The sequence below is a fragment of the Chiloscyllium plagiosum genome, chromosome 41, assembly GCF_004010195.1.
Source record: "Chiloscyllium plagiosum isolate BGI_BamShark_2017 chromosome 41, ASM401019v2, whole genome shotgun sequence".
NCBI lineage: Eukaryota > Metazoa > Chordata > Chondrichthyes > Orectolobiformes > Hemiscylliidae > Chiloscyllium > Chiloscyllium plagiosum.
In genome coordinates this window covers 8,750,710-8,760,222 of record NC_057750.1, presented here as the reverse complement: position 1 = coordinate 8,760,222, position 9,513 = coordinate 8,750,710, and the positions used below count along the sequence as shown (strand labels likewise).

General features: G+C 42.6%; 1 protein-coding gene across 5 annotated transcripts in view; it reads right to left on the bottom strand.

Annotated features, from left to right (window-relative positions):
* LOC122542817 (neuronal PAS domain-containing protein 3-like) overlaps window positions 1-9,513 on the bottom strand; it is a 433,604-nt gene that overhangs the window by 15,451 nt on the left and 408,640 nt on the right. For all 5 annotated transcript variants that reach the window (XM_043680887.1, XM_043680884.1, XM_043680886.1 and 2 more), the window contains 2 exons: window positions 5,162-5,268; window positions 1,920-2,067 (listed from right to left, as the gene is read on the bottom strand). In XM_043680887.1, coding sequence (XP_043536822.1) covers window positions 1,920-2,067; window positions 5,162-5,268 — 255 coding nt within the window. The remainder of the gene's footprint in view (window positions 1-1,919; window positions 2,068-5,161; window positions 5,269-9,513) is intronic.

The following is a 9,513-nucleotide window of genomic DNA, read 5'->3' as shown; positions in this document are numbered from 1 at the left end:
GGAAAGATGTTGTGAAACTTGAAAGGGTTCAGAAAAGATTTACAAGGATGTTGCCAGGGTTGGAGGATCTGAGCTACAGGGAGAGGCTGAACAGGCTGGGGCTGTTTTCCCTGGAGTGTCGGAGGCTGAGGGGTGACCTTATAGAGGTTTACAAAATTATGAGTGGCATGGATAAGGTAAATAGGCAAATAGGAGTCGGGGAGTCCAGAACCAGAGGGCATAGGTTTAGGGTGAGAGGGGAAAGATATAAAAGAGACCTATGGGGCAACCTTTTCACACAGAGGGTAGTACGTGTATGGAATGAGCTGCCAGAGGAAGTAGTGGAGGCTGGTACAATTGCAACATTCAAGAGGCATTTGGATGGGTATATGAATAGGAAGGGTTTGGAGGGATATGGACCGGGCGCTGGCAGGTGGGACTAGATTGGGTTGGGATATCCACTCGGCATGGACGGGTTGGACCGAAGGGTCTGTTTCCATGCTGTACATCTCTATGACTCTATGATCCGGGTTCAAATCCCACCATGGCAGAGGGTGGAATTTGAATTTGATAAAAAAGAGACAGCTAGATTGGGGGCTTACTGTAGCAAAGACTACATCATGAAAATGGGCAAGTATCTTATGAATAACATTCAGTCCCAGAGCTAGTTTCTATTGCCTGGATAGAAGTGCAAAGTTAATTCCAAATGGGCCCTCAATGGGGGTTTTCTTCTCTGCCTCCTTTATAAAAAAAATTCCTTTAGGAGTATGGACTTGATTAAGATGGGCAGGCATTTATAGCCCTCCCTAGTTACCCTGGCAAAGACGGTGGGGTGAAGTGCCTTCTAGAACTGCTGCTGCGCAAAAAAAAAGTTGCAAAGAAGATTTACAAGGTTGTTACCGGGACTGGAAAAGTTGAGTTATAGAGAGAGGCTGGATAGGCTGGGACTCTTTTTCCCTTGAGCATCGGGCTGAGGGATAATCTTATAGAAGTTTATAAAATCACAAGGGGATGGATATGGTGAATGGCCAAGGTCATTTCCCCAGGGGAATCCAAAACTAGAGGGATAGGTTTAAGCTAAGAGGGGAAAGATTTAAAAGGGACCTGAGGGGCAGCTTTTTCATGCAGAGGATGGTTTGTAGGTAGAACAAGCTGCCAGGGAAAGTGCTAGAGGCAGGTACAATTACAACATTTAAACAACATTTGGACAGGTGCATGAATAAGAAAGGTTTAGAGGGGTATGGACCAAATAGAGGCAAATAGGATTAGTTCAGCATGGTTGAGTTGGGTTGGAGGGACTGATTCTGTGCTGTATGACTCTGTGACTCTGACACTAATTTGGACTGGCGAAAGTGATGAAGGGCTTTTGCCTGAAATGTCGATTTTCCTGCTCCTCAGATGCTGCCTGACCTACTTACTTTTCCAGCACCACACTCTCGACTCTAATTTGGATAGGGACACCCACAATACTGTTAGGGAATGAGTTTTAGGAATTTGACCCAGCTTAGGTTCACCTGGGAGAGTGTGGCTGTGGAAAGGGAGTGGGAAGGTTGTGTTTAGAGAAAGGAAGGGAAGGGTAGGCTTTCCTGGTCACAGTGTCTCAGGCATCAATAAGATAAGCAAGGGTTGCATCTCCTTAACACTTCAGGACGATCAAAAAGAGCATCAAAGCCAATGAAGTGCTTTGGAAGTGTTGTAATGAGGAAAATGAGCAGGAGCTGTTCATGCATAGCAAGATCCCGTAAAGAGTAACAAAGTACATGGCTAGATAATGCGCTTTTGAGTGCATGGAGTCAGGGATCAGTATCATGATTTCTTGGCCCCTCCTTCATCATCAGGGTGGGTGGAGACTTGGTGAAGCTCAGTTCTTGATTCCCAATTCTACCCACCAGTTGTGTTACATTGGCACAGACTGCAGGCTCACCCAGGGTTAGACTCACCTCAGCACATGGTTGACCCAGATGATGTTCTTCTCGTTTCCATTCTTGACATTGATCGAGATGGTTGCACTGGACTGCACCCACATGTAACCTCCGTTCTTTTGCATCCAGCGATAATACTTGGTGACCACCTGCCCCTTGTTTAACACTGTGGAGGAAGAAAAGCAAGAGATTGTTAATGTCAAAGAAAGGTGGGTGGGAGGGGGGTTGCAGAGGGAAGGGGGCTGGATTAATATTGGTAGAGATACAGTCAATATACAGCACTGGAGGAAAGAGCTTGCAGAATGACTATTGGGGAGCTGGATTAACATCAGTAGGGATGCAATCAGTAACATGGTAGTGGGGGAGAGGGGTTACTGAATGACACAGTGAGGATGTTGGATTAGTGTCAGTGGTATTAAAATCAGTAATACAGGGTGCTCAGGGAGACAGGGAGGTTACTGTGTGACTCTGTGGGAGCTGGGTTAATATCAGTTGAGGTACGGGCAGTATCACAGGGTGCTGGAAAAGAGAAGGGTGTTGATGGGTGACAGTGTGAGGGAGTTGGTTTAATATCAGTAGAGATAAGATCAGAAACACTGAGCACTGAGTGGAGTGGGAACAGTGTGATGGGGCTAGAGGAACGCTTTTGATACATTATCTTTCAACTTATTTCTCCCAATCATTCTTTGTTCTTGTTAATCTGCCTTCATTCTGACACACATTTACATCTGTGTTCAACTCTCTCACACACACATTCTCTGTCTTTCTCCCCATTGCTGTCCTCCCTCATTCTCTTTGCTTCACCTCGCCTGTCAAAGAGTCTCTCCTGCTTGGCTCTAGTAGTGGGATTCAGTGATTGATGGGCTGAATTGTGACAGTGCAGAAATAAAAAGCTTTAAATCCAATTTAGCAAATGCTCCATTTTAATACTGCAACAACAAAACAGATTTAAGTCTTGAATCCTGCCGAAGCTTCCCACTTCAGTGAGTGCTATTGATTACAGTTGAGACAAATTGTGATGGATATATCTTTATTCCTTGTGGGAGTTTATGTGTGATGAACAGAAGACTTAAAAAAAAAACTCTGTTCCTGGCAGCATTTTACAATACAATAAAAAGGGCTCCAAATAATTGCTTACCACTTCCCTCTCACCCTCTTCCCTTGTAAATCCTTTTCCTGGGCACCAACTCCTCTCTCTAACTCAAATCAGACCAAAATCAAATGTGGGAGTGATGGTGGAATAGGCCCCAGGCTAATGCTCTGGTAATGTGGGTTCAAGACAAGAGCTGGGGATTATAAATTCAATTAATAAATATGTAATTAAAAGCTAGTCTCAGTAATGGTAACCATGACAACTATTAATGATGTTTTTAAGAACTCATCACTTTGGGTTCACGAATGTCCTTTAGGAAATGAAGTCTATCATCCTTACCTGGTTTGGCCTACACATGATCCCAGATACCACACAGTAAAGTCTTTTCTACTCTTTAAAACTGAAAATAAAGCACTCCCGACACTGTCCCCAAACATTTGTCTCAATCCAAACACTCCCAGGACAGGTAAAGCAGTGAATTAGACATCCCAAAACCTGTCCACAATCTGCAAAGCACAAGACAGGAATGTAATGGAATACTCTCCACCAGCCTGAATGAGAGCAGCTCTAACAACATTGCAGTCTTTACACCATCCAGGATGAAGCAGCTTACTTGATCAGCACCACATCCAGCACCTTCAACATTCATTCCCCCTACCAGGGACATTTGTTAGCAGCAACATGTGCCATCAACAGAAAGCTGTAACAGCTCTTCCAGACTACTCCAACGGTACCTTCCAAAACCTCAACCTCTATCACTGAGAAGGACAAGAGCAGCAGGTACATAGAATACCATTCTTGCAAGTTCCTCTTTGAGTCACTCTCCATCCTCACTTGGGGATATATCACTGGGTCAAAATGCTGAAACTCCCTCCCTAACAGCACTATAGGTGTCCCTACATCTCATGGACAGCCGCAGTTCAAGAAGGCAGCTCACCACCATCTTCTCAAGGGGCAACTAGGGATGGGCAGCAACTGCTAAGTGAGGCAGCGACACCCACATTCCAAGTGTATATCCTGATACCACAGTGGTACAGGAAGTTGTTGGCACTCAATTGTCCTGGTGTCAGGGATGTGTATGAGGACAGGAAGAACGTTTCACCTGTGAAGCTAGATGTGTGTGTATTTCCACTAATGTCAACTCACTGCCCTGCCATGAGCTTGCTAGAGGTTCAGCTCAGTGCTCCACCATCCCAATCTGAAATCAGCTTGCTGTCCATACCCCTCTAGCTACCTATGTTCTACTACCTACCTGCATCCCACTATTTGCCCGTGCTTCATTACCTGTCTGCTCTCTGTTACCTGATGCACTTTGTTCTTTGTTTGTCTCTTTCATACACATTCACAGGTCAAAATCTCCACTAAATGTAACTTCTAGAATAGAACTTTCCCTCCTTTCAGTGTCCTACTCTGTATTCTAGGAAGTTAGTTGTAGTTTTCCAACTCAGTAACTGTTGTACACTTTGAGACCACTCCTTATCATGATGTAGCCTTGCATTGATTTTAATCTGCATGTGCATGTTGCTCCACCTAGTGGTGGCATTAACCTTAAAGCAACAAAATAAAAGTATTACCATCACATTGGAGTTACAGGGCCTGAACAGTATTGAATTTATTGTCACTTGTATTTAACAAATATAATGAAAACTGTAATCTGTTGCTCCAGCACCATTTTGAGTTACAGAAGATATTAAGTTTTAACTAGAATATAACTAAAAACAGAGTTCCTCCTCCCTTGCACTCTGCTCGGTGTGTGTGTGTGTGTCTGTCTGTCTTGGGGGGAGGGTGTGTGGATGGGGTTCATCTGCGATATTCTTGGTACAAAAACAGCCACACATAAAACCTATACAAACAAGCACCTTCGCTTTTATCTTTCCTGTTGTGGACTCCCTCTGCGATACATGTGTGTATGGTAGCTTCAAATGAACAAAATGTACATTCCAATTTTCAATACACTACAGAATCTAGAGCACATTTTTAAAAACTTTCTTCGACCACAGGTTACACTAAAAAAAACCTTTGCTCCTAATCTAAATAGCACCATGACAAGCAATCTCTTAGCACTGTTAAAAGATTCGCTAGCATTCTAATTAATTAATGCCTGACAATAACTCTTAACAGTGCCTCACAAAAAATATCCAAAGATCAAGAAAATGGAGATACTTACAGTCCAGGTGGCTATGCCTGATTCCTTCAACATCCTCAGCATGAATGAAGTGATAACAGTTTTTCCCTACAACATCAGTGGTAGATAGGTCCATGTAATCGGAGATCCTGCATTCAACAAAACAGAATCATAATTTAGGAACAAAAGCAGGAAATGCTGGCCACACAAGTCCAAGCTGAGAATGGATGTGTTTATGTATTGAATGCAATAGCATCAATTTCATTAACAGATCATCCATTTCTCCAAAGCCCAAACTATCTCCCTGTCATGTTGTCACACACATTTTATGAGATAAGAGAAAGGGTAAGATCCATTTAGTTTGCATTCTTCCATCATTATTAATTGATTACTACACTGTCCACATTTGGCACTTCTAGGACAGGTACAGCAAGGGATCAGGTACAGAGTAAAGCTTCCTCTACTCTTAAACTGGAGATAAAACTTGCTGTACTCTTTTAACCTAAAGCATAACTCCCTCAATACTGCATCCATCAAACACTTCCAGGACAGGGATAGCACTGGGTTATATTCAAAGAAAAGCTCCCTCTATTCTTATAAACTGTAAATAAAGTTCCCTTCTTAATATTGTTCCTATCAACCACTTGTAGCAAGGTACCAGATTATAGTCCTATGGGTTTATTTGAAAACACTAGCTTTTGCAGCACTGCTCCTTCATTAGGTGTTAGTGAGAGAGGAAGCCATTAGACACAGAATTTATTAGGAAAAGATCAAAAGGTCATACAACTCATGCGAACAAATTGAATATACGTAAGGTATTATCAATATAAAGGTGAAACCTCAAGTCAGACAATGTATTTTAGGCGTGAGGTTTTGCTTGGAGTCTTTATCTTTTATTTCCAAAGTAGGAGTTTATAAAATGCCACATTGTCTGACTGTCTACAAATTGTGTGCTTTTTGAACAAAAATATACCTGCAAATACAAATTCACCCCACAGACTTATATGTGTGTGTGTGTGTGTGCGCACACGTGAAAGAGGGGGACAGTGTGTGTGTGACTCTCTCTCTTCCCCTCTCCTCACATGCACACATAAATCTATGGGGTGAATTTGCTTTTCAGATTTGTATTTGCAGGTATATGTTAGCACACAATTTGCAGATAGTCAGTCAATGTGGCATTTTGTAAATTTCTACTTTGGAAATAAAAGACACAGACAGACTCCAAACAAGACCTCATGCCTAAAATGCACTGTCTGACTGTAGGTGTCACCTCCTTTATATTAATAACACCTGAAAATGTCTCAGGGCAGTGAAATGAAAGAATTTCTGGGGTTTGCATATTATTCAATCAAAACCTGCATCTCCATTCTAACTGATTAAAGATTTAAGAGTCATCTTACGTATGTTCAATTTGTTTGCATGAGTTGTATGACACTTTGATCTTTTCCTTATAAATTCTGTGTCTAAGGTCTTCCTCTCTCACTAACACCTGATGAAGAACAAAGTTAAAAATCACACATCAGGTTATAGTCCAACAAATTTATTTGGAAGTACAAGCTTTCGGAACACAACTATGAAGGTGTTGTGTGATTTTTAAGTTTATCCATCCCAGTCCAACACCAGCACCTCCACAACCTGATGAAGGAGCAGCACTCCAAAAGCTAGTGTTGTCAAATAAACCCGTTGGACTATAACCTGGTGACGTGTGATTTTTGACCTTGTCCAACCCAGTCCAACACCAGTATCTCCACATCAGGACAGGTACAGCATGGGGTGAGATACAGAGTAAAGTTCCCTCTACTCTTTCAAACTAAAAGTAAACCTCTCTCGACAAGTCCATCATATCCTCCCAGGACGGGTGCAGCACAGAGTTAGGTACAGAGCAAAACGTCGTCTACTCTTTTAAACTGGAAATAACACTCTCTCTACACTGCTCCTATCAGGGACAGCATATGATTAGATACATCTTAAAGCTCCCTCACTCTGTCCCTGTCTTAAACACTCCCAGTACAAGTACAGCACGTGGGTAAATAGAAAGTAAGGTTCCCTCTACTATTTTAAACTGAATGTAAGATTTGCTGTACACTATCTGTATCAAATACTCCCAGAGACAGCACGGTGTTGGATACAGATTAAAGCTCACTCTATTCTTTTAAGCTGAAAGTAAATCTCCCTCAACAGGTCCACCAAACACTCCCATGACAGGTATAGTACAGGGGTAGATACAGAAGAAAGTTCTCTCTACTCTTTCAAATTTAAAGTAAGCTACTGCCAATCAAGTACTCCCAGGATAGGTACAGCACGAGCTTCCATTATACTGTCAGACTAATTGATTGATCATAGCGACTATTCTGCATCGTAAGGACAGCAGGGTCACGGGAAAGAGTAGGGGCTAGTGGGACGCATGGATAGAATCAGAATCCCTACAATGCAGAAAGTGCATTGGCCCACGAAGGCAGCACTGGCCCTCTGAAGAACATCCCACACTATCCCTAAAACCCCACATTTACCATGGCTAACCTACCTAGCTTGCACATCCTTGGATGCTATGGGGCAATGTAGCATGGTCAATCCATCTAACCTGTACATCTTTAGACTGTGGAAGGAACCTGGAGCATCTGGTGGAAACCCACACAGACATGGGGAGAACGTGCAAACTCCACACAGACAGTCACCCAAGGCTGGAATCGAACCTGGATCTGTGAGGCAGTAGTGCTAACCACTGAGCCACTGGACTGTCATTTTAGACAGCTCTTTCAGGAACTGTGCATAGCCTTAATGGGTAGAATGGCCCCCTCTGTGCTGCATTGTCCAAAATTGAGTGAACAATATATCCAGGCACAAACTGATGTGAATCCACTGTGTTGCAGAATGCCACAAACCATCAATCCCAAATTCCTCATTGCTCCCAAAACTCAGCTGTGCCTAATGTCCCAAGTTTTTTCCATTTTTTGTCCCATGCTCTCATTCTCTCCCCTTTTCTGAGCTAATCTGACACGTTGTCTCTTGAAATAACTACACAGAGGCTGGTATCCCTTCACCAAATCACCCTTTATTTAATTGTGCACAGTACACTAACTATGACCAGCCAGCTTGGAGTCAGTCGCCTGGACTGAGGAGATTCTCATTTCTTGGCTTTTCTTTTACTGAGGAGATTTTAATCTCCTGATTATGGAGTTTTTACAATACACTGGCTATGGCCAGTCAGCTCGGAATCTCCTGGTTATATATTTTTTAAACAGCAGAGTGGCCAGTGACGAAAGGCAATGCTGTGTGATCAAACGAGTGAAGGGGAGGGCAAGGATTAAATCAAAATAGAGTTGGAGGGTGAAATAAAACACTCCACTCCCTGCAATGACCACTTCTCCCTGAAAACCTATCTCCTTGTTTTTTTTCTTTCTTTTTTCTGTGTTTTTTTCAAATTAACAGAAATAAGCAGCGAGAAAACCCAGAAAACAAACAATCACAACAAACAATAAAGAGAAACAAAAATTCAAAATAAACTCCTCCTCAGTAGGAAGAGACCAACAGCAGTGAATAGGACACACTGACTGTATGGTTCCAGGACGTTCAGAAGTCGGTCTCCTCTCCTCCTTAACACAGAAAAGTGGAGAGAGCTTCACATACTGATCCAGCTCCCTCAGAGCCAGCTCTCAGAATGATCAGCATGTTTGACACTCTCATTCTTTTTTTTCTCCTTTTTTTCCTTACACTACCATCTGACAGCAGTAATGCTTATTTTTCCCCAGCATCCATGTCATGTGTGCAGGTATCGGACACAGTGAAAAACAACAAGTGTGTACATCTTTATTTATATTCCACCATCAGGAATCTCCTGGTTTTATATATATATATTTTTAACTCTAAATCCCCTGTTAATTTTTTTCTCTTTTCTTAACCCCACACTACCGCCTAACTGTGGTAGTGCTTATATTTTCCCCAGCACCCATGTGTGTGTGTGCAGGTGTGAGACAGTGAAAAGCAAGTGTGTACATCTTTATTTATATTCCACCACCAGGAATCGCCTGGTTATTTTTTTTTGAGTAGACTTTAAATTTCCTCGTTTTTTTCTTTTTTGTTTCTTTTCCAATAATTCTTCTTCACAAGTGATAAATAAGCATATGCAGTTTTAAGGTAAAACCAAGGACTGTAGATGCTAGAAACCAGAGTCTAGATTAGAGTGGTGCTGGAAAAGCACAGCAGGTCAGGCAGCATCCGAGGAGCAGGAAAATCGACGTTTCGGGCAAAAGCCTTCATCAGGAATAGAGGCAGGAAGCCTGCAGAGTGGAGAGATAAATGAGGGGAGGCACGGTATGGGGCTGGGGGGGAAAGGTAGCTGAGAGTGCAATAGGTGCATGGAGGTGGGGGTAAAGGTGATAGGTCAGAGGGGAGGG